Source organism: Hesperophylax consimilis, chromosome 10, assembly GCF_061612785.1.
Source record: "Hesperophylax consimilis isolate HC1 chromosome 10, BYU_Hcon_1.0, whole genome shotgun sequence".
Taxonomy (NCBI): domain Eukaryota; kingdom Metazoa; phylum Arthropoda; class Insecta; order Trichoptera; family Limnephilidae; genus Hesperophylax; species Hesperophylax consimilis.
The window spans coordinates 31,437,714-31,462,700 of NC_142845.1; the positions used below are offsets into that span (position 1 = coordinate 31,437,714).

At 34.2% G+C, this 24,987-nt stretch overlaps 1 protein-coding gene across 2 annotated transcripts in view; it reads right to left on the bottom strand.

Annotated features, from left to right (window-relative positions):
* Positions 1-1,537: 1,537 nt before the first annotated feature.
* The window catches only part of PAN2 (PAN2-PAN3 deadenylation complex catalytic subunit PAN2), a 36,513-nt gene continuing 13,063 nt past the window's right edge, over positions 1,538-24,987 (bottom strand). For both annotated transcript variants that reach the window (XM_089636838.1, XM_089636837.1), the window contains exons 14-25: positions 24,254-24,426; positions 24,015-24,139; positions 23,758-23,890; positions 23,396-23,529; positions 22,285-22,462; positions 21,021-21,286; positions 20,012-20,259; positions 19,311-19,440; positions 13,875-13,932; positions 12,454-12,617; positions 12,186-12,295; positions 1,538-9,379 (exon numbers count right to left, since the gene is read on the bottom strand). In XM_089636838.1, the coding sequence (XP_089492964.1) occupies positions 9,213-9,379; positions 12,186-12,295; positions 12,454-12,617; positions 13,875-13,932; positions 19,311-19,440; positions 20,012-20,259; positions 21,021-21,286; positions 22,285-22,462; positions 23,396-23,529; positions 23,758-23,890; positions 24,015-24,139; positions 24,254-24,426 (1,886 nt within the window). In that variant the 3' untranslated portion in view covers positions 1,538-9,212. The remainder of the gene's footprint in view (positions 9,380-12,185; positions 12,296-12,453; positions 12,618-13,874; positions 13,933-19,310; positions 19,441-20,011; positions 20,260-21,020; positions 21,287-22,284; positions 22,463-23,395; positions 23,530-23,757; positions 23,891-24,014; positions 24,140-24,253; positions 24,427-24,987) is intronic.

The window sequence follows — 24,987 nt, forward strand, 5'->3', positions numbered from 1 at the left end:
ATAACAAAACTAGAATACTTTCCATAATCTCACTCACAACCAAACAGTTGTTCCTAGAATTGATCTAAACCACACACACACTGACAAAACATCTCACATAACAAAACTAGAATACTTTCCATAATCTCACTCACAACCAAACAGTTGTTCCTAGAATTGATCTAAACTACACACACACTGACAAAACATCTCACATAACAAAACTAGAATACTTTCCATAATCTCACTCACAACCAAACAGTTGTTCCTAGAATTGATCTAAAACACACACACTGACAAAACATCTCACATAACAAAACTAGAATACTTTCCATAATCTCACTCACAACCAAACAGTTGTTCCTAGAATTGATCTAAAACACACACACTGACAAAACATCTCACATAACAAAACTAGAATACTTTCCATAATCTCACTCACAACCAAACAGTTGTTCCTAGAATTGATCTAAACCACACACACACTGACAAAACATCTCACATAACAAAACTAGAATACTTTCCATAATCTCACTCACAACCCAAACAGTTGTTCCTAGAATTGATCTAAAACACACACACTGACAAAACATCTCACATAACAAAACTAGAATACTTTCCATAATCTCACTCACAACCAAACAGTTGTTCCTAGAATTGATCTAAACCACACACTGACAAAACATCTCACATAAGTGACGCTATGTTTAAAGTCTCCACGACGTGAGCGCCAGTGACCCGAGTGGTTGTGGGAGACTGGCGTCACCGACGAGTTTATTTATCTATTTATAGATCGGAGACGGTTTACATATAGTTCCTGTGAGCACTTACTCCATAGGCCCATTCTGCTATCTCCCATTTGATCTCATTCCTTTAACAGTCACCTGGTCCCTTTTATAAAGTTCACCAGGGTTGTCATTGGATATGTGGCTATGTCTTCTGGTTCCATAATGTGTCTTCCCAGGTCTCACCTCTCCTCTTCAATAACCCTTGGTTCTCTGAAGACCCCACGAGGGAAGAGAGCCTCATCTCTCCTCTCCACTCCCCTTTTGTTTCCTGAAGGCCCCACAAGGGAAGAGTTCATGGAAGTGGCCTAAGCTCTCCTCTCTACTCCTCCATGGTTCCCTGAAGGCTCCACAAGGGAAGAGGACTTTGTCTCTCCTCTCCACTCCTCCTTTATTTTCCTGTAGGCCCCGCGACGGAGGAGTTCACACTTAATTGATTCCCTGAATGATCAAATAGTCCCCATGATGGAAGAGTCCAATCCCCCTTGGTTCCCTGAAGGCCCCACGAGGGAAGAGGCCTTTTTCTCTCCGCTCCACTCCTCTTTGGTTTCCTGAAGGCCCCACGATGGAAGAGGACTTAAAGAGTTTAAAAATGTCAGCAACGTGTGTATGTGTATGAATCTCCGCGCAGATGTACGGCGATAGTCACCAAGATATGTGAATAGTTGAGTATTGGAAACTTGCATATTCCCATGAAGAAAGGTTTCTAAGAAATAAAATTCAGCAAATAAGAGTTTTCAGAGTTTTTATTGCAAAAATATTTTGACATCAAATGGTCCACTGTGTAAAAAAAATATATATTCATAAATATATACATAATATAGAAACTGAAAAATGTATGTAAAAAAATACTGATTGAAAATCATCATGATAAAATCATCATTAAGTATCTCATTTTGTCACAATAAAATTATTTTCATAACATTTTTATCCATATCCATATAGTAACACATTTGATTTACATCGTACTTTCACTTTGTTCTGTTTACATTTAAATATAATAGAATATTAATCTCATCCACAGGAGACAAATGCAACATTACTTTAAAGAAAACTACTTATTTTATTACAACATTTAAAATTGTCCATTTTCTTAAACTCCTAAGTCACTAACTTCGTGACGAATCAAGATCCTTAAATATATTCAAATCTTTTTTAAGAGATCATTCTGTACTCTTTTATTTAACACCTCTCTCTCTCTCTCTACCCGGCGTGCTCCTTCCATATTACACTTCCATACTAACATAGACACCGGTATTACACCTCTCTGTGTCCGAGCTGCAAATATTTCCTAATTTCTCCCTATGCTATACTATACTATTATTGAGCTAAGTAACAACGGGTGACGTCTAAATTATATTCAACTATAAACAGCCATTGCGTATTCAATGACTGACTTTTCATTTATATTTTACCTAAGTTTTAAAACCTTAATTCACATTAATTTCACAAATGGCAGCAGACGCATTATTAAATATGTACATACACCAAATAATTTCAAAATAAATTAGCAGATGATAATGAAAATAAAACTTTAGGCACAAGAGTTCAAAATGCTGAGTATGCGATGTTCGACTTTGTTTAAATAATTCTAATTACTATTAACAAATTCAATTATTTCTAACATTATGTACATAATATATGTTCTAAAGGGATATTCTAGACAGCAAGATTTTAAGCGAGGGCATAAAGTGTTAAGCTTGGGCTATTTTAAACTCTATGACATTATTATTTTTTATGTCTATTAGCTCCATTTTTGAGTTTTTGAAAATAGAATGGTTCCTGTTTCAGCTTTTGATCAAATTGTGGCCAGCTGTCGAGCATATTGGTCATGCTGTTATGTTGATCACAATTTTAAAAAAGTTGAAAGGGCCGAATGCAGGGAATGTTCAAATGTCAAAAATTTAAAATGGCACCGATGTTAAAACACCGAAGCCCTTGAGTCAACGCACCAAATTTTTATGTATTCATTTGTAGGTATTTGGATTGCATGAAAAAAATATTGTCGAGAGTCTTAATAAAATGAATGTTATGGATAAAGAAATTAAGAATGGGCTTTAGCCGATATCATAATGGTGACCGGGAATCTCATCAAAATGACAGTTCAACACACCTACAAAAAGTGATGAAACCAAAACTAGGTTAAATAAGTTACATAGGTAACTATTTAACGAATGAATGTAAAATGAAAAGGAATTATGATAATAATTTTGAAATAACATGAGCATATTACGGGTACACTATCAGTGGGTAATGTGAAAAGAAAAATAGGAAAAAAAAATTCAATGAATGATAAATTACTGTGTAAAAAATTTGTACAGCAATAAGAAGTATACAGTGAATAATATCAGATTTTCTGATACATAATAATTAAAATGATTAATTGTCGAACTGACAGAATTATTAAGACAATAAATTAACTGCTATAAAAATAATTATATTAATGTTAAAAGAATCTCAATTGTAGCTTCCAAATTAGGCAAAACAATAATATTTCTTGAATAATTAATAATTAAATACAATTAATATCTCATACATTTTGACTTTGACACATGTAAACAGAAAAATACTTCGATGATCAAGGAGTATGTAACATACACAATAAATAACTTTTTTAGAAAGCAATCACTCAGTGGTTTGACTTTATACATACACAATATGTATTATGTAATTAAACAATCACTTTGTACATCCATTCATATAAGTAGGTACCACAAATTTATTGATATAATATGTATGTATATATCGGGGTTTTAGGATCACAGGATCAACAAAAAGATAGTTTTGAGATAAATGCAAATAAAGATTGGAATGCTCATGTACCCAACTGATAAGCCTGACTGTATTTCCTAAACGGCTGTATGTACGAGATAGAGTTTCGTGTCACTAATAAATATGATTATGGCATTACCGAAACCAAGCTTAGCTCAAAACACTTATTTTTGTAGTTAGGCCCCTGTGATCCTATTGTTGTTTATACTCCAACACAATGTTTTCAATTTGATGATATACAATTCTGACGAAATTAGTGATTAATATGAAGTGATTGTGTAATTTATTTAATTTACATAATATTGTATCTCACAAAAAATACCATTTGGTGAGCACAAACTAGTTTGTGGAAAGACTTTAAAAATACATAAAATTATGTATGAAGTAATTATCAATATGTTTGTACAATAATGTTAAAATGATTATTATTTCACAAAATCTTACTTTAAATGAGCAAGCTTTATATGAATGTTGACAAACGATTCTTATTTATCAATAATTTATTAAGGGTACAGATATTATAATATATTATGATAATATTATGTGATGCAAAAGTTGTTAAATAAATGTACATACGAACAATTATTTCACAATTCTAACCGACTATAATTTTATATTGCATTCTATTTACTTGGCAACCCCATAAAAAGAATGATACACAGCTAAAAACTGTTTTAGCAAATCCAGTTATTTTTGATTATTTTCTTTCGAAGGTAAAACATCGTCACGGCAATTTAAACTCTTTGTTTGAATAAAATGTGGATAAATTGCTTGTAAATATTACATTATGCACAATTTTTATCACACTAATATAGAAAAATCACTGAGCACTAGGCAAATTTAAGGTCTAAGGCATTGTGAACTTTCTTACTGACGCTTTGTAAAGGTGGCCCTTGAAAACACACAATTGTAAAAAAACATCAAAATTACTGCATTGAAAAAATGCACTTTGCAAAAGCTTAATAATTTTTGGTGTTTTATGATCAATTCCCTGTTCAAAAGACTCACCGATTACATATAAATGATATACAGGGTGTAACAGCACAAACCCGAAGGATATTAACTCGCGATTCCTGAGCACATTTAGAGTAAAAAATGTCATTTCCATGTCCAAGGATGATTTTTAAATTCGAAAATATTTATAAAAATATATTCCATCACCCATCACAACTGAGTAATTTGACACAGTCTGGCAGGTCACATGATACGCACACTGTCTCGTTCCAGCAGAACGGTAACAGAGGAGAGAGAGAGTGCGCATCACGTGATCAGTGGCAACGTGTGATAGAAACAGTTTTTAATTTGAAAAAATTATCATCAGAATATGATTTTATAAAATCCTTCGGGTATATGGCGTTGCACACTGTATATTTTTATAAAAATATAATGATTAGACGATGATCCTCTACTTACTGTACTAATTATTTAATATTATTCTATTAAGGTTGCTTTTTATTGCTAATTGTTAATATTTCAGCATTTCAACAGTAATACAAATAGTAAGGACCAGTTAATGTGTTCATTGGTTATGGTTAAACCCACGTTATATACTAATAAAACACATTTACACTTGACTTACGCAGACGAGCATAAACTAGATTTCAGATTTGAAATACAGTACTCTCTCAGTAATCCGCCACGTAATTATTCGACAATATTTGCCGTTTTTTTAATTAAGTAAAAATCAAGCTCTATAATTCGCCAGCATTTGTACGTCAAATTCAGCAGTCCGCTGCATACCGAGACTCTGTGAATTCTGCCGACTATCGCATAAGCGTAGACATAATACCTTAACTTTAAACCAATAATGGAAATTTTGCAAAAGATCGACAGCGGTGTTGGTTTGATTTACGAAATATTTGTTTTAATTTTTATGTATGCACCAAATCAACCGCTTTCATTAATTGGACACTTGCCCGGTTTTTGAATTGGTGGATTAGAGCGAGAGTGCTGTCATCTATTAAAATTTAGTAGTAATTGAAATAATTCAATACTTTAATTTCTTTGTATTCAAATCAATAATCTAAGTATTATGCAACATAAAAGATATTTAAATAAAGAAGTAAGTTATTTTTTATATTCAAATCAAAGTCATTGTAGATGAGTAATTATTAAATCAAAACATATCACAATTAAATAAATCCACCCCTCGTATTGTTGAGGAAAGCAGTTTAAAGTTTATTATTATCACTTAATCAATTATTTTTGATAAACTTTTCATTTCACATAATATATAAAACGAAACTGATTTTTACCAAACTTCGATTTAATCTTTTAATACATTGTTTGCGGGAGATGCTTAAAAGCATTTTTTGTATATTATTGAATTCGTAGAGTTATTGCCGGTTGGCAGACTGGTCATAAAATATGAACTTGTGGTCATATAACACACCGGTAACATGGATTTGACTGATAAGAAACCACCCGCAAACAATGTGTTCATATGGAGAATTATGTAGTGACAAAAATAAACTTTAAATCGCTCTTAACAATCTGAATTTTGAAAATGCAATAAAATAAGAAGGAGAAAATTGAAAACAATAAAATTTCACAAAAGAAAAAAACTACAAAATTTATAATTTGCAGCAATAAAGTTGTTTCTTTTTCAATTCATAATCATTAGGAAATGATCACATTAACCAGGGCCTATTCTATATTAAAATTTTACCTACACCGGGGTACACACTATCATTTGAATGTGTACATAGAGAATCATTCAAAATCTTGATTGCATGCAAATCATAAGTGGATGCATATCTTCCTCGATTTGTAGAATCATTATTGAAAATTATTCTCAGATTAGAAATAAGTACCGGCACATTTGATTATTTAATACAATAATTGTCAGAGAATTTACAGATGAATTTTAAAACTAAAGTAATGATTAGTTTATACACATAAGTAAAATTTTCAATGATAAAGATTGATTTTGTGTTATAAAAACTTAATTTTAGCCCGTTCTTAATCATCAATTAGTAATCTTTTGGTTCACTATTTTTATGGAATGTGTGTGGACGAAAGTTTTTTTGCAATATTACTCCAATATTCTAATATTTAATTAGTGTTAAAACATTACGCTAAACCAGTTGCAGATATTATTTCTAATTACATATAAAGTATCTTTAGAATGAAACATGAATACATACTAAATATAAAGTTAATCGGTCGAAAATAAGATCAAACTACAAAATTCGTCTATTGAATATGTCGAGAAGTGGAAACGTTCACGTAAAACATTAATACATACATTTTCAAATAATATTATGTATGTGAAATGCTGGAAATTTTGTTTGAGTAAAAAGTAAAGTTCAACGGTAAATATTTAAGAGCATAACTTCTGGCACGATAAAAAAGATCACAACAGATAGTAATCTAGTAGTTGCACAGAGAATAATATCTATAACAAGATATTATATTGGAGCAAAGGTACTATTTGGTATTATACAGATTACGAGTGACATTTATAAGGCACCATCTTCGCAAGAGTGAAGAAATTGCCTTTTTGTCAAAGCTTTCGAAAATATATGTTTTTCAACATTTGAAGCACTTATTATTGAAATACATGCTGGCCATTAAAAACATTTTTCTTTTTTTACAAAAACCTCAACCTGATTTGCTTGCTAATAAAATTATTATGAACACCGTCAATGAATTGAAATTTTTTTGAGTAAATATGATTATGTATTTCTTATCATTGCCAATCGTAGTATTAGCAATAAAAACAAGATTCACATATATTAAAATCAAGTTCTCTTGTTGTTTGGTACCAGGTAGTGAAAATATTTTTTTTTTTAATAAAATGACATTACGAGCTATACATTAAAATATGCTTTCAATACAAACAAGTAAATCTACATAAAATCCTCCAATATCAAATTTGTACCAATTTTGTTGATAATTCAACTTTTTATAGTATTACTTATTCTGGTGGCCAATGAACGATTAAAATTTTTAAAATGGTGAAGACTTTTTAAAACACGTTTCATTAGAATGGTACAAGAGAAATACATACTGTTAACTACTTTTACTTTTAGAATAAGGTCACAATCATAATAACATGTTATGTAATCAAATTTTATTATGTTACGGTAATATTTTTTATTAGTTGGCTGCCACCGTTCCTTATTGGGAATGTTCAGGTTTAGTTTTTTTACATACTCAAAACATAGTGGCAGCGAACTTGTTAACCACTTGAGCGATAGCGTATTTAAAGAAAAATGTGACAGAGATTTTCGTGCATTTGCTTTTGGATTCGGTCACTCTCATTTCAAAATCATACTCAGAATATTAATATGGAAACATGTTAACTGCTTACAGTTGTTCAAACCAATGAATCCACTTATATTTCTGTATGTTATCTGTGAGAACATTAAAAATGCAATTTTTAACATGTAAACAGATGTTCAATTTAGAAAACAATTTAAAATGGCGTCTACACGCAGACTATGTGATACAAAATATTATCCATTACATTCCATGCGAGGAACATTATTGATAACTTTTGGTATTTCGATAGAAGCTTAATCAAGCTAGCGACTAAGAATATTAGCTGATTGCGAGAAGTTTAAAATAAATTCATAAAAAATCACCCACCTACGGCTACCCAACTTTGGGCAGCTATCGCTCAAGGGCTTTAGCGGTGCTACCCAAATTTGGGTAGCTGTCGCTTGAGTTGTTAATAATTTGTTTTACGAAAATGCATGTATTTTTCTTGTACTTTTCACTTTACATATTTTGACTAAAATTAAATAGTTCAAAAGCCAATGCTTTTAAAGTGATGTGGCTTAAAAGATGATGAATTAGAAATAATATGTAGTAATTTAGCATATTTTCTAGTTTAAAACACAAAATAAATAATAATATGTGATCGATATATTATTGAGGGAGAATATTTGTATGGTGAGATGGAACAGGTGGAAAATAAAGGTATTTTAAAGACTTTTCTAGACTAACTCTAAAGCGGTACCTATTCTTGATTGCATACAAATTTTATTTAGTCTGTATTCAATCATGAATGGCCAGTAATAATTATTGTTCATAAATGTTTTAAAGTAAATAATATTGACTGCTCAATATCATAGTTTATTTCGGAACACACAATTATTGTTTATAATATCATTTATGTATTGATTAAATATGTACAAGCATAATAATGTATTAAAAACAAAACTTTATAAAATATGTCAAATAGGTAAATTTGAAAAATCTTCAAAATGCCTTTATTTTAAGTACCTACCAACAGAGAGCCTTTGATCTAAGAATAATATAAGTATACCCTTCATAAAGAAGTAATGCAGTATAACTTGGTTATAGTGACGTTGAGATATTATATTGTACTAGCTTTAATGATAGTGAAAATCCTATCAAAATCCGTTGCGTAGTTTAGAAGAACTAAGTGCACAAACAGACAGACGCAGATGGTTACTTTATTTTATACTGTTTAGAGATAAATATTCAACCATTAATTTCACAAAACTGAAGTTTCAATAGAGCCAAGGTGTCACAAAGGCCCAAGTGTCCAGAGCCAAAGTGTCACCATAACCAAAATCTACTGTAGCTCTTAGGTAGGGCACACTATTATAATACAATAAAGGTTGTGTAGGATAGGGAGAAAGGAAATATCTGCACATCCCTTCACAAAGATTTTGACTGCAGATGGTCTGGTGTGGCCAGAAGTCAGTCTTCTGGAACCTTCCACTGCAGCTGCTTTCCAGTCTGGTACAGGGTGGCCAGGGTGGAGGTGACGGAGTCATCCGCCTCCAGCTCCAGGTATCTCCGGTACAGTTGGAGGGCTGTGCGAGCGTCTTCGATGGAGTCATGAGTGTCCGATTGGATCTTAATATCTGGAACAGTAAAGTATAGTTAATTATTTATTGCACGCCTAAAGAGGTTTTTACATAAGGGTGATAATTTAAATCATAATTATACAGTATACACAGCCACTAGAGCGATTGGTTACCTGCAATTAACCTTCTTTCAATATCTCTGCTAGCCTTCCCATCTCTCGTAAAACATACTTCTTAAACAAACAAACTCATCCACCTGCTCCAAGTATTCCTCATTCACAACTGTATTGCACACTGTTTTCGTACTCTCTTTTTCAAACACCATTACTTTAGACTTACTTACATTTATCATTAACTCATTCTTCATACATACTTCGTTCATCCTAGACACGAGAGACTGTATATTTCTCATCCTGTTAGCATTAGTATTTGATTAATACAATTCCTCAAAACATTAATTTGGAAACATATGAAAATGCTTACTGAGGCTTAAATCTAATGAGTTCACAAATGTGAACGAGAATGATTTCATCATTTATACCATATTTTTAGGTTATATAAATTTGGCACATTATGGCAAGCGATTGTTCAAAAGTTTTCGCTTGGGTGGATAAGAGAATATCTGTTTTACGTAGGAAATAATAATAATGTAAGTAGATGCAATACATATTTGGACAATGAGAATCCATCTCGCAAAGTCTGTCAAATATGTGACAGGGTTAACTCTTTGCACGCGGCCGTATCAACTGTTGTTACGGCAAAAAGTCTATACTCACACGCGGCTGTATCAACAGTTGATACGGCAACTTTGACGGCCAGTATTCCCGCTCTCTTTCGTCATAAATGTATTTCTTGCTCACTTGGACATTTGTAGAACTATCACGATGCTGACATCTACAAGAATTTCTCAAAAATAAAATTGTATTTCATAAAAAAAGATCGATAACCAAGTGCGCCTCTTCGCGCCTTTTAGTCCTTTAGTTTACATTTTTGTCAACGGATGGCGTTAGTACTAGTTTGTCATTCACAACTTTTCATAACTAAGAATGATAAGTGATCATGGTGTCCCACTTGTGTCTATAAACACAGTGGCCTAAGTACACACACACCGAGAGTGGTTTATTTATGACGCCGAGTGAATGGCGAGACCACATTCAAAAGATACGGTACGTCTTTGTATGAAATTTTATGTTTTTGTTTTTATAAACATCTAAGAGTGTTGACACATGAGGATTTGTTTTCATATTGTGGAGAATAATCTGTTCTGTCTATATAGTCCAATAAATCATGCCAGAATGCTATAATTTGACATTTAATTGCATGCATAGGTATTTGAAAATATGTACCGCGTACGGGTATAGATAAAACGGAGCAAATTAACGCGTTCAAAAGGTTAATAATAAAAGCCTTTGCTTGATATTAAAAGTAAATTAAAATGCTTTTCTAGAATAGTTAATAAAGGATTAATGTGACATTGAAAAAGAAATTATTATATAGTAGACTCTTCAGTGTGTCAAATAAAGTAGCCATGGAATGAACACTTGGTTACATAAAGTAAAGATTTTTTTATAATTGACTGTTTGAAGGATAATAAATTGAGGTGGTCAGCTTAGAAATGGCACGAGTTTCTAAAATTTCTCTACAGGAGAGAGTGGCAGGACCAACCTGCTGATGATTCTACCAGTGGTGAGGAGTATGTTACCCAAAAACACCTCCTGAGTAGATACATGCTTTTAATGTATAACAATGTGGAAGTGTTCATGCCAATTGTTAACTTCAATTAAGAATTTTTGTCGGTTACGCCATTTCTGTGGCACCTCGATAGTGGCATTATAGTAGAATGAAATGTACTGGTGTACTGTATAATTATCATCTTGGTATGAAATACACTTGCGATCGGGTATTCAATAAATGATTTGGTTCGTCAAAGATTACTAGTACTTTATAATCGTAAGATGATTACAATGAATCTCTAGCAGGACACAGTTAGTCTATTCTTACTTGGGATACAACTGTAAGTGAGCTCCCTACTTAGGAATCAGCTAGCATCGGCTGAACTCGTAACCATTCAACCGACAACCGGTACAACCGACAGGATATCTCTGCAATTACCACCGTCTATGGAAAACCCTTAAAACTATATTAACAGGATAATAATAACTTAACCCTTCAGTACTTTAACACTTTTGTTCAGTTTGCAATGTTTTCTGTGTATTTCAAATGCGCTATATAGATCTTATTTTTTAATTTTCCGTAAAAACTAATACTGCTGTAGAAACTAAATAAAACAATCTTTGGGTTAACGCATTTAAAATAAACATTACTATGTCTAAATAATAAAATTTGAATAAAACGTGAAAAATGTTGTCAAAAACGCTAACCACATTTTTACTTAAAACTCGATATTTCGAAAACATATTCATTTTGTTTGGGAAATTTGTAAGAAAACTATAACTTCATTTTATCTCGTTCATATAATAAAAAATAAGAAATAATTTTTAAAGTTAAACCGATTGTTACGATAGCGATTTGAAATATAAATTATTCATTTTGGCTATTTTTAGAATTTCATTAATGACATGCAGTAAAAAATTTTAATTTGAGGCAAACTGGTAAGAATTATTATATCTCTTTCTAATTCTTAATTACGTATTTCCGCATGACAGAAAAAAATAAATATATTTTTATAAAATATGGACGCCCGGTCAAATATGACCCTAAAACACTGGAGGGATATCTACACATTCTACCGACATCTGGTGAGTGGTATCAGAACTACAACACTCCATAGAAAAAAGAAAGAAAGTTGATTGTATTATTTTTAAGGAACAATGGTTTGATGATCGGGTTTGGATATCCTTACCTAATAAATGCCACGCCAGAAACTTGAGTGAAACCATGCGATGGTGCGGCAGATGGAACAGTTGCACCGTGTCAATAACTTGCTCTGGTGGCACAACCAAATTTATTACTCTGAAAAAAAAAAAGATTTCTCTAAATAACTATACAAAAGTATGCACATGGTAAATATTAAAGTGATTTTATAAAGTTAAGGTGAAGACCAAAACATTGTTATTTACACATTTAAAAATATTAAATAATGCATTAAGTAATGTAATAAGGGAACGTACCTAAAATCGTTTTTCAATCCGTGACCGACAAATATAATTCCACTATCCACCAGGCACCTCAGCTTCTGGTATGTGCTCTTGAGCGTGGTGAGATGTTTGCTGCTAAAATTCGCATCCAAATCTCCGGGCTTTATTCCGGAAAATTTTGTCAGATAATCCACAACCTGATGGGGTGAGAAAATAATATTAAGAAAAAGTAAATAAGCTACTGATGGAAAAAAATCACACTTTCAAACTAAAATACAGTTTATACAGGGTCCGTCTCAGGATTTGCATGGTTTTCAAATGATATGTACTCGGTCAGTATTGCTTAAAAAAGCTTTTTATATATGACAAAACACAGTGTAAGTAGGGAATTTTTTATTGGCAGTTTATGTTTTGAAGATCATGTCGCAGTCGCTCAGATGTTGGCCATTTATGGATGATTGTAGCCGGTCCCGAAAACTTTGAGTAGCGTCAATTAACATCTGACGTGGAATCCGAACGATTTCCCCTTGAATTTTTATCTTATAGCCCAGGGCTTCCCTAACTGTGAGTCGCGACGCCCCGGGGCGCCGCGGGATCATCCCAGGGGCGTCGTGAGGCAATCTTTATAGCGAGAATATCGTTCCATCAGCACAGCAGCGTTAAGGGTTTTATTACCGTTTGCGACATCAAACTTGTGTGAGACAGGTTTCTCTGCAGTTGCAGTAATTAAGAATAAGTACAGATCAAAAATAAATTTAGAGGCAGAGACGAGAGTGGCGATTTCGAAACTTCAACCTCGTTTTGAGAAACTATGCTCAGAAAAGCAAGCACATCCTTCTCATTAATACCAAAAAAAAAATTGCTTTTTTTTTTTTTGTTTGCTTCCATTTTTGTGTTTATGTTGTGTTCTTTATTTTCTAATAACAAATTTAGATACTATTTGGAGTTTTTCTGACAAATTGTTATTAGGTAACGTACCCATACTATGTGACCCGTACAGGGGGGGGGGGCTTCAAAATACTACGCTTGGTACAAATGAGCGGCGGGGGGCTTAGATTTTTAGTCACCTAGGGGGGGGGGGGGCGTCGCAAAAATATGGCAACTTCCCAAGGGCGTCACAGTTGAAAAAAGTTTGGGAAGCCCTGTTATAGCCATTGAATTACAAGCTGTGTTTGCCAGCAGTTTTTCAAAAAATTTCGGTTGATTTTCACAGATTCACAAATTTCGGTAGATTTTCTACGAATATCGGTAGACTTTTGCCGAAATTGGTAGATCTACCGAAATTTGAATGGCATCACTGTGCTCTAGGTTCCACGACATCTAGACAAACTTCCCACTCTAACAAACAAAACAATTCTTCCCTCCACTCCCTGAGGCCAACACTCGGCTGTACTAGCCAATAAAAAAGGATGCAGTTTCCATGACGGACACGGTATAAATAAAAAATTTGTTACCTGCTCTTGAGTAGAAATATAATCATCGATGAAAGGAGTGCCTTCTAGGGGACCTTGCCTGAAACACAGGAAAGTAACACAGATAGGTTAGAGAAATGATGAATAAAAGGATCAGAAGAAAAGCACAATATGTAGCAGTATTCTTGTATTTTAGACAAGCTTTTGAAATGATAATAAGAGAAAGACTAATAGTGAATTTGAAAGACATAGGAATTCATGGCAATGAGCTGTAGTGGTTTATTGATTATCTAAAAAATAGTAAACAAAGAACAAAATTTGGAGATGATATCTCTTAAGAACAACAAGTAAACCTTGGAGTTCCTCAAAGATCTGTTTTGGGACAGATGCTTTTTATCATGTACATTAATGATATAGTGAGATGTCTAAAGTACTGTTCCGTCAAACTTTTTGCAGATAACACATATTTATACATAATAGCAAATAATATTGAAGCTGAAGTGTAAAAAATTAAAGTAGTAGGTTAGTAGTTTGTAGGTTAAATATAAATAAAATGAAATTAAATGTAACAAAAAGTAAATTCATGGTGTTAGGTAAAAAACTAAACAAAATTATTATCCTGAATATAGACAGTCAAAACATTGAAGAAGTAGAAGGAATTAATTACTTGGAATAATAATCGATAAAAAATTAAAACACTAATATTGAAATTAACTAAAAAAAAATTCTAAAAAGGTTAACTTCTTAATTGGACAAAGGGAAAATTAGACCTGAATTATTACTGCACAGATGTAATTTTTTTGAACAATAAAAGACAAGTTAAAATAATGGAAATAATTCGGAACAGAGACTATATTGTGTTGAAGCAGATATAATAGGATAAAAACAAAAACCAACTCAATATTCTTAGTGTGTGGCACCGTTTGGTCTATAATACCCTAGTATTTATTTATAAGCTAAAAAATAAAATGTTACCAGATGTTAAAAAATGTTAGCATTAATAGTACAGTTCATGGCTAAACTACGAGAAGCTGCAACGATTTTAGGCTTCCTAAGGCCACGTCCGCACAGGCAGGCGGCTTGCTTAGCGCCTAGAGTCTAGCGAGTCACCTAGCGAGTAGCTTAGTAAAACAAACGTTCTAGAACACTCGCGACTGGCCGCACTGCGCGCTTGGCGTCTAGCTAGTCGCTATGCTAGTCGCTTTGCGGGTATCGAAGTGAACGAACGTGTTGGTTTTTTGTCACTAGGCGCGAGGCATTTTTGAAGAGAAAAATGGACGAAATATTAATTGCATCTGTTTTTAAAAGAGAACCTCTGTGGAATCCAGCTAATGAACTACATAAAAAATGTAGTTGTCTTAAAAAAAAAAAATAATAATTGTCATAATTTTTTTTTACAATGAGACGTTAATTATGGTTATGGCGTTGGATAATGTATACTAAGACGTATATCAAATGATTCTCTGGGCTGGACTGGTAAAATTTTTCGTCAAAATTACGCAATTGTTTATACAGAACATTAAACTGCCCATGACTTGACCGTGACTTATTTATGTCATGAACCCAACATGATGGATAAGGCCGTGAAATGGTATATTTTAAAGATGAATTTCTGTAAGTAGCAGTTTTAGAGCTATTTTTAAAAGTGACATCTCGTCAACTAGACGACAAGCAAATGACCAAGACACCTAGCGACCCACCACGCAAACCACCTTCAGTGCGGACACCGTGTATCCTAGCAAGTAGCCAGAATGCAAGCCACTAGGCTCTAGGCGCTAAGCAAGCCGCCTGCCTGTGCGGACGTGGCCTTAGACAAATTTATGAGGAACACAAAACAATATCTTAAATAGTATAAAACAAAGTCGATATCCGCATATGTCTGCTTGTACGCTTAGTTCTTCTAAACTATGCAACGGATTTTAATAAAGTTTTCGCTGTCATTTAGAGAATTTCTTCTGAAAGGTTTAAATATGTAATACATGCGTATTATATTTATAGAAAGTAGAGAACAGTCGGTGTTTGTAATCAAATTGTAAAAAATATTTTCAGGTGCTTACATTGCTCAAGCTGGCTAAACCTTATGAGATACATCAAATGTTCTACAGAATTGTATATCTTAAAAAGGCCTACAGAAAAGTCCGTAAAAAATTAAAAATAAAATAGTATGCGTATCTCCTAAAGACAACTCTCAGCAACGCCAGATACACGTCGGCTAGTTCATAGTAATTGTTTTGCTATAGTCAATGCACTATTCATGAAATTATGACAAACAAACTGCTGAAAACACTGTACTGATGTTGATAAATTCCTCGTATAATACCTTACCAGACTATTTGTCTATTTTAGATTAATTATCGATTAATAACATCAACATCCTCCATCACTCGAGGAATGTAACAAACCATAAAATTACGACCTAAATAATACCTGGTAAAATTACACAATTTACGTATACAGTCAAACTTGGTTATAACGAGCACGAGGGGACCGACTAAATTTGCTCCTTATAGCCATTACTCGTTATATCCAAAATAGGTTTATAAGAATTTATATACATAAACCTACATAGTATAAAGCTCTCACAAAACATACATATGCATTATAAATCAAACGCGTTAATTTTTTTTAAATATATGTAATATAGGTACTTACCCTAATATACAACGATTAAACTTACAACTACACTAATTATTATATGTAATAAATTGTACAAACACTTAACATTAAACAAAAGTTTTTATTTTACTCTAAATCGTATTAAAAAAATTCACTATCGAGGATTGTTTTAATGTTTTCACTTTAATGTTTCTTATTTTCCCCCTCAAAACACTTAACGCATTAAAAGTTTCATCATCTGGTTCACTGCTACCGAAAAAACTCACTAATTTATCCATCATATCACTAGCTTCCCCTATTGTAATTTGTTCCGGTTCTGTACTCATATTATCATCGTCGCTGCTTTCATCACCTTCATTGTCTTTATGCAACACAGACTCTACGATATCACTATCCGTTGGAAGTCCACATGTCGATAAACCCTCATCAACACGCACAAAGTCTGCGATATTGTCATTATTAAAATCATTAATATTATTCGTTCTTAGCCACTCTGATAATGGCATGTTGTCTTCTTCGTCGTATTCTTCATGCACATCATCAATTCTAGTTTTCAATGAAGATTTTATAAAGCAATTGGCAACTGTACTCAGTGATACATTAGTCCACGCATCATTTAAAAGAATGATCGCATCCAATATTGTTAAATTCTCATTCAACTTTTTCTCCCTCTGGCCAATAAGATGAAGTACCGCAAACCTCTGATAAAATTTTTTCAGACTGTTTATTACACCCATGTCCATTGGCTGTAATATGGATGTTGTATTCGGCGGCAGAAAAACAAGTTTTATATTGGATAAATTTTCTATTTTTGGATGCGCAGGACAGTTATCCACTACAAGAAGAATGCTTCTCTTCTTCTTAAAAAGCTCCCTGTTCCAGTCGGAAATATATTTGCGGAAAATCTCAGAAGTCATCCATGCTTTGTTATTAGCTGTGTACTCAACAGGCAATTTTTTGTTCTTAAAACATCGCGGTTTTAGTGATTTCCCAATAACAAACAGTTTTCGTTTATCTGTTCCGGTCATATTGGCGCACACAAGCACTGTCAAACGAACTTTTGACTTTTTCCCGCCAATGCATTTATCACCTTTAAATTTAAAGGTGTTAGTGGGTGTTAAGTTATAAAAAAATCCTGTCTCATCCGCATTATAAATGTCCTGGTCACGGAAATCCTTTCTCAACTCTGGCCAAACACTCTGAACCCACGCACTTGATATTACAGGATCCACAGATGCAGCTTCACCGTTAATTTTTGAATAAACAATGTTATGCCGATTTTTAAAACGATCAAGCCAACCGTTATTACATTTAAAATTGTCATTTCCGAATTGGTTCGCAAATTTTTCCGCTTGCGCCTTCAAAATCGGCCCATCAATAGCAAATCCAGCACTTCTTTGCACACTAAACCACTTTAGTAACGCTTCGTCAACGTCAGGAACCACGCACTTTCTAAATTTTTTAGTTTCTGTGATGTTATTCTCCAACGCAGATAAACAAACATCCTTATTTTTCCACAATGTTGAAACCGTTGAAGATGACAAAGAAAATTTTTTACACACTTCGACATTTTTTGCGCCGCGTTCCAATTCCCGAATAATATGGACTTTATCGCGAATTGAGAGACATTTCCTCTTGTTAGACATGGTTGTAATCGAAGGGTTTACTTCTGACTGACTAATCACTAAAGATATGATTTTAATAAACTGTGTACGTAGGTACCTACTCATCCTACATAACATTAAATTTATTGATTTTCGAACGAAATTGGGAAAACCGGACACAAATTTAAAATGAGTAGCAAAACGAAAGAAGTTGTAAAAAGGGAACCAAATTGGAAGCCCCAATATTCGTATGACTTAGGTTTTATATGACCCTTTTTACATAGTTCGCGATAGTACCTACCGAATAGAAATGTTTCGTAGAGCGGCAACTCAGGCTAAATGTCATAAAAGCTTGGGATAATCCGTCCCTAATGGTATTTTAAGGGAAGTCCGAGCCGCCGGGCGGCATCCTTTTGTCTTGTTTATGACTGGTTTCGAGAATCGGGTTTTTTTTTCAAACTCAATTATGTATTTACCTATTTAGAAATCGTGTTGACAAAAATATTTGGACGTTACATCAATTATGAAACCTCGTTATAACAGCATACGATTGTATGAAAACAAGCACGAATTAAAATATCATTTTATAATTGCTCATTATAACCATGACCTCGCTATTTCCGTGATCGTTATAACCAAGTTTGACTGTATTTCGGTGAGATTGGAGTACGTAAACGTCGTATTTTACATTTGTTACTGCTAGCGCCTCGGTGTCTAAAAGGAAAGATATTCTGCAGCTTACCAAGGCTTAAGCGGCCGATTTAGCCTGCTTAAATTTGTGCAATGAATGTCGCACATAGCGAGGATACGGACTGACTGATATACCGGACCATAGCTAAATAAAATATACCAAAAAAGAAAGATTTCGAAACAGATTGTCATGCATTGATGTCACTTAAAACCATTGTAAAAAATTCTGGTATTATGTATATAATAACTGAGACAACTCCACTGGGCAGGACACGTAGTATGGGTGGAAGATAACTGACCACCTAAGAGGCTGCTCCTATAAACCTGCAGGACAAAAGAGGCCTAAATGTGGAGGCGTACACCGCATCCTTTGCTTGACTGGACTTCGGACTAGACAAAGAAAACAGGAGACTGCCAGTAGAAGAAGCGTTTCCTGGAGGTGGCCAGGTCTCTCCAAAGGTTGTAGCTGATGATAAAAACCATTGTCATGGTTTATTGATTAATAAGTTTTACTGCCTAATTTATTAATACCATCACCATATAAAAAATGATGGGTCAGCGAGCATACCCTCTGACGCAAGTGATCCTGGCCACGGCGAGGTGGCTGGGTCGCACCGTAGATAGTCTTCCATCGCTGTGGAGTTCGGCTTCCCCCTGGTTCAGTGTTACAAACTCAGCATCCATGCCGACAAACTCTCCTAGAAAGTATAAGAGAAATTAAAGAATATATTTTGGAAAAAAAAGCCTCATCAAAGTTTTCTGCAACATCTTACGTACCAAAATAACCAATTAACAAAAATTTTAAATACATTTATTATGGAATTCGCCCATTCCTATAAAAAAAAGATTTCTAAACAAAATGTGGGATTCTGTATGGAAAAGCAATCTTAGAATTTTATATACGCCATTTAAAACAGTAACGAGACAATTTCAATTTTAGCCGGGCCTGCACCGTTTTGGCCATATTCGCGGAGAGAATAATATTCAATAACAACACTCAATGGAAACATGAAACAGAATAGATATGATAGCAGAAAATAAAAAGGTACAGTCGCGACTGGGAGAACACCGAACCTCTAGTCTTACCGACAAACCCAAAGATGATATTTTATATTTTTTATTTCAATACTGATTTTCATAGAATTTACGAAACTCAAAATTTTGTTCCTCTTATACAAAATAGAACATATGTCGTATCACGAACTTCTGTTTTCCGGCAATTGTCTGTCAATGTATTAATGAGAAATTTCTGTAATCAACAAAAAATACCTTTCTTAGGCATCTCATGCGACGCCAGCGGGGTGAAGGCGGCCGGCGACTCTGCGCTTCCCACCTCCCCAAAAAGGTTCTTAGTTTGATGAAGCGCCGAGCTGCCTCCGTTGTTAGGCGGTGGCGGGGCCAGTCCCGCGTCCCCCGCCCCCGAAGCCTTGCTGGAGTCGCCCGAGTAGAACAACACGCAGGGGATCTTCCACTCCAGGTTGAACCAGGTCACCTCCATAGGGGCTATGGCTGAAACACTGTGGTGGGGAGATGATCGGATTAGATTAACAAAAAAATAATGCTAATTAATAAAGGACAATGTAATTGTAATCTTCTCTGCAATACAGTTTTATGGAGACCAAGAAAATAAATAAATAACCTCGTAAATCAATATTTCACAGTGCTTAACCGCCATAGCTGTTTGTCAGATTTAAGAAATTATAATTTATTTATGGAAAAATATTTTTTTTTCGAATTAACTACACAAATGTTTGTGCACGGACCAAATAAATAAAGAATTCAAAAACATTTTGCCTGAAAAATTTTTTCTGTAAAATTTTATTTTGGCCAAATTTTTCAATTACAAGTTTTTCGAAATTATTGGGTTCTACTGTACCACTGTTTAAACTATATTGAAAATTATTAATAATATTATTTCTCCATGTTTAAAATAAAATCTAAAGGTATGACAGAAGGAGATGATTATGTAGAAAAAATATTATGACGACTATCAATAAGATATAAATTTAGTAGGTGATCCAGCTCATCTCAAAATGAGCCGTCACCATACTAACTCTGCTATAAAAATAATATTTTTGCCTTCATTTGTATTGCTTCCCATTGACAATATGTGTTTTACATAATTTAAAAACAGAATGAAAGAGGTTTGAGGTGGATTACAAGAAGAGATGTGCAAAAAATATCTTGGAAGTCAAATATTTTGAGAGATATTTTTTATCACTTTCATATGGTTAAACTGCTCTATAGTATAGTACAAATAAATAATTCTGAGTCTCACCTGAAATCATTGAAGACGTACCACTGAGGCTGACCGTTCTGCGGCAGCTTACCATGCATCTCGTCCCCGTGCATTTTCACCAACGAGACTATGTTCTTCTGCGTGTCGTCAATGTAGCAGACCACTGCACTGAGCGAATACTGTTTCGTTGACGAATCTGGCGCTATGTTATGGTTTGCATCCGGTTGTATGTGATTTGTGCCAGTGGACGCAGATCCGTTGATTTTAGCAGAGTTGTTGCTGCCAATGTGGTTTGATATGTCGGCCTAGAAAGTTAAAATAAGTGAAAAAACCATTTTCATACATATAGCTTTCACATTAATTTCTGTAGCAAAATGACCAGCAAAACCAAAAAGTACATTTAATTATTGAAGACAATATTAGCGATTCTTAAACGAATATTTGAAACAGAAAAAGATACGGTCACATCTAGGACATGAACCCAGTACCCTTGTCTTGCCGGGGCACCCAATAATTAAATATTACAATTTGAGGTTTTACTCATTAAATTATTCCAAAAATAAAAGTACATGTTTAGTGCTGCAGTAACTGTTTATGCGGCAATTCCAGTGTTACAGTAAATAGAAAGAATGTATATTTAAGTAAGACATTTCGTTTCTGAGGATATAGTCAAGTATCCGCAGAAATGAAACTTATTATGAAAGGAAATTAGGAGAGTGTGGAAACTAGAAATGGCGATAGTAATTGTCAATCAATTGGACCGAAATGGTTGCCCCATTTTTCAGATATTATTTAAGATTCTCACGTCCAATACTACGTATTTTAGCTAAAAGTTCAGGCGGTAGCCATTTTTTATGTAAGTTTATATTTTTGGTATACAGTGTACGGTTTGTCATTTTATGTGAAACATACCCTCTGAGCCATAATAACATTCTTTCAAATGAAAGTAGCATAAACTATTGAAAAAAAAACCCAAAAAATTTCTAATAATTCTACCAATAATAAGCATCAAAAATATTCTACCACTGCCCGTTTTAATTCAGGTCTGAAAGGGTTAAATGATAGCTTAGTAGCCTGTTCCAAGGGTTAAGAGATTTTAAATCTATAAGATAAAATACATTTGCTTACAGGCTCTCCAAGCTCATCTAAAGATTACTTCTGTTTAACAAATTAGACACTGTGCTTGTTGTGTACCGGAGTTTGATCTCAACTGTTTGTACTGTAACATTTAAAATGGATTCACTAATATCTACAAGAAGATGGATATCCTCATTGTCTAATTTATGAAAGAAATTTCTTCTACCTTAGTGTGGTCTTTAACTTTATCCGTTCTACTGATGCTCAGCTTCCCCGTGTGGGGGTCCAGCCTGGCCTGCATGGTGTGAGGCAGCCAGGGGTGCGCCCCAAACAGGTGGGGCATAGCGCGGGAAGATCCCGAGTTGTGGGAGGGGGCAGGCGAGGGGTTCTGCAATCTGGGGGGACTGGAATACAAAAATACCATTTTATAAACGAGATTCTAAAAAGTTCTTCTTCTTTTTTAAGAGCCCTCTGGCGTCCATCTTCGAACATGGCCTCAATGTTAACTCAATTTATCTGCGCCGAACCTTGCCTTTTTTTCCCAGCCAAGGACGCTATCCGATGATATTGTAAATAGTTGTGCCATATGTTCAGAATAGCTTCTGTTTGAGGTTAGAAATTGCGGTAGTGTCGGCCAACTTATAACTGCTCCTTATCCAGTAGTTTGTCTTTCTGCATGGCTCTGGGAGATATCCCCAACAGGACTTTTTCTATGGCTGTTTTGGTGGAAGCCATTTTCATCACAACATATTTATTAAATACACTCATCTTGGATTTTTTTAACATTAACTAGGAGGCCCCTGATAAAAATAGTTTCCCTCAGAGCCAGTCATTTATGGGGATGCTGTGTGGAGGGTCTTTTTAAATAAAGTAAGGAGAGGAAGTTCTTGGAAGAAAACAGGTGGGTGGGTAGGAATCTTGGGGTCAGTGTGTCCAGGAGTGACGTATGAATCCATCCATCCCACTGCGGTGCAAGGCGTTGAGTCAAGAGTGTCTGACTCTCCCCATCCGGCCCGTCACACAGCTGGTGGGCAGACACATCCGCCACCAAGACCTGGACAAACCTCACCCGATAAACCCGGGCAACCCTGCTAAGTTACCAAACATGGCGAACCAAAGAAGTGTTGGTTATCCAATGAATGGATCCCAGTGTTGGGGTATCTTCATGTTTTTAACATATATTATGACAAAGTTTTCTGAAAGTGTGGTGGAAAGTCACAAGGGAATCATTTTCAGACAGTTAAATGAAAATTTTTGACCTAATAAACTTTCTTTGACCTAATCAACCAATGATAATCTCTTTAGCAGAGAAGTAACCCATAAAAATAAATACTCACTCGTCGGGATGTTTGAATTTGCAGCCCGGCCGAGAGCAATTGTGTCCGTATCGGCAGGGCCGGCTGCTGTATGCAGGAGTACCACTAGTGGGACCGTTCTCATACTCCGCTCTGCCTGCTGCACCAGACAGCATCTGAAAATACCAACATCTTACTACATAATACACACTAATTCTGGAAAGAACAAACTTGAATGTTGCCGTGCTAAAAAAACCTTAAAATATTCTTTTAAACTTTTTTATCAAATATAAAATGCCTACCTGCTAAGAAGCTTTTTAGCAGAAGTGTTGACAGAATTAATAACGTACATAAACACATAAGTGGAACAAGGTTTTTAACTATAAAATACTTTGAAAACTTACAAAATCACTTTGTTTCTGCCAGAAATCCTTCTCAGCTTGCGTGGATAGGCTGCAATTCACAGCTAGTAAGTGCGGCAGTTGTTTCACAGAGCAACATTGAAGCGTTGGACTGAATTTGCTACAACCTTCACACCTGTTGGAAACAAAAACAAAGTACATATTATTATAAAATCAAAAAAAAGCAAGAAAATAAATTATAATGTTTTTCATTCCACATCAATTAACTGATTAAATTGAGTTTTAATGAGTGATCTCACCAGGCAGGTGTTGTTTTTCTAGGACATAAGGAACCTTTTAATACATCGGTGAATGGTATAGGCTCCGAAGCATTCTGGAGAGGATATTGCAGGTTGCATAGCAAGACTATTGACTCTTTGTGTTCCTGAAAAAATAAGTCAAAACTGAAATTACCAACACAACAAGATGTATCAACATAATGTGTAAAAATCAGACCCAAGGACAAGGAGATTTATATAATAAATACAATATATCAAACCTCTCTACTGCATTTCAAACACCTATGAACTTGCAGTTGCTTTGTTCCAAACAACCGGGAGATTTCCGTCTCGTCCCTGTTAAACTTTTTGGAATGTTCGTCGTTCAGAATTCCGTCAGGAATACCTTCTTCTATACTATTTTCTTCCGAGTAAATTTCCGAATCCTTGCCATCTGAAAGAAATATAAATACTATACCGTTAAAACATTAAAAAAAAAAAAAATGTTTCGGTGACTACTCAACAATCATTATATTTTTTTAGAAAGATTTAAGTAACTTTTTAACTGTGATACAGTAGAACCCCGTTAATTCGAACCCCGATAATTCGAAAAAACGCGTAATTCGAAATTTTCGCAAAAAAAAATTCCGCTGAAAAATTTTTTCTTACAAAATTTTTTTAAATTCGAAATTCGTTAATTCGTAATTCGAAATTTATTTTTGTCCGCGCACGAAAATTTGTTCGTGTAATTCGAAAAAATTTGATTTTTGCGAAAATAAATCATAATATTTCGTAAATCTGAATATAAAAGTCAGCCGTGGCGGTAAAACGCCGAAAAATGTATTTTTACGTGGTTATACATCGTCCTAATTAGTATTATTATTTTGTAAATCTCAATCGATTTACACTGGAAAGTCGTATTTTTTCAAATTTATTTCGAATATCCGAGTTTAAAGGGCCGAGAAAATACATTTTACGCGGATATATGTCGTAGTTTTACGAGTTTACGCCAAAT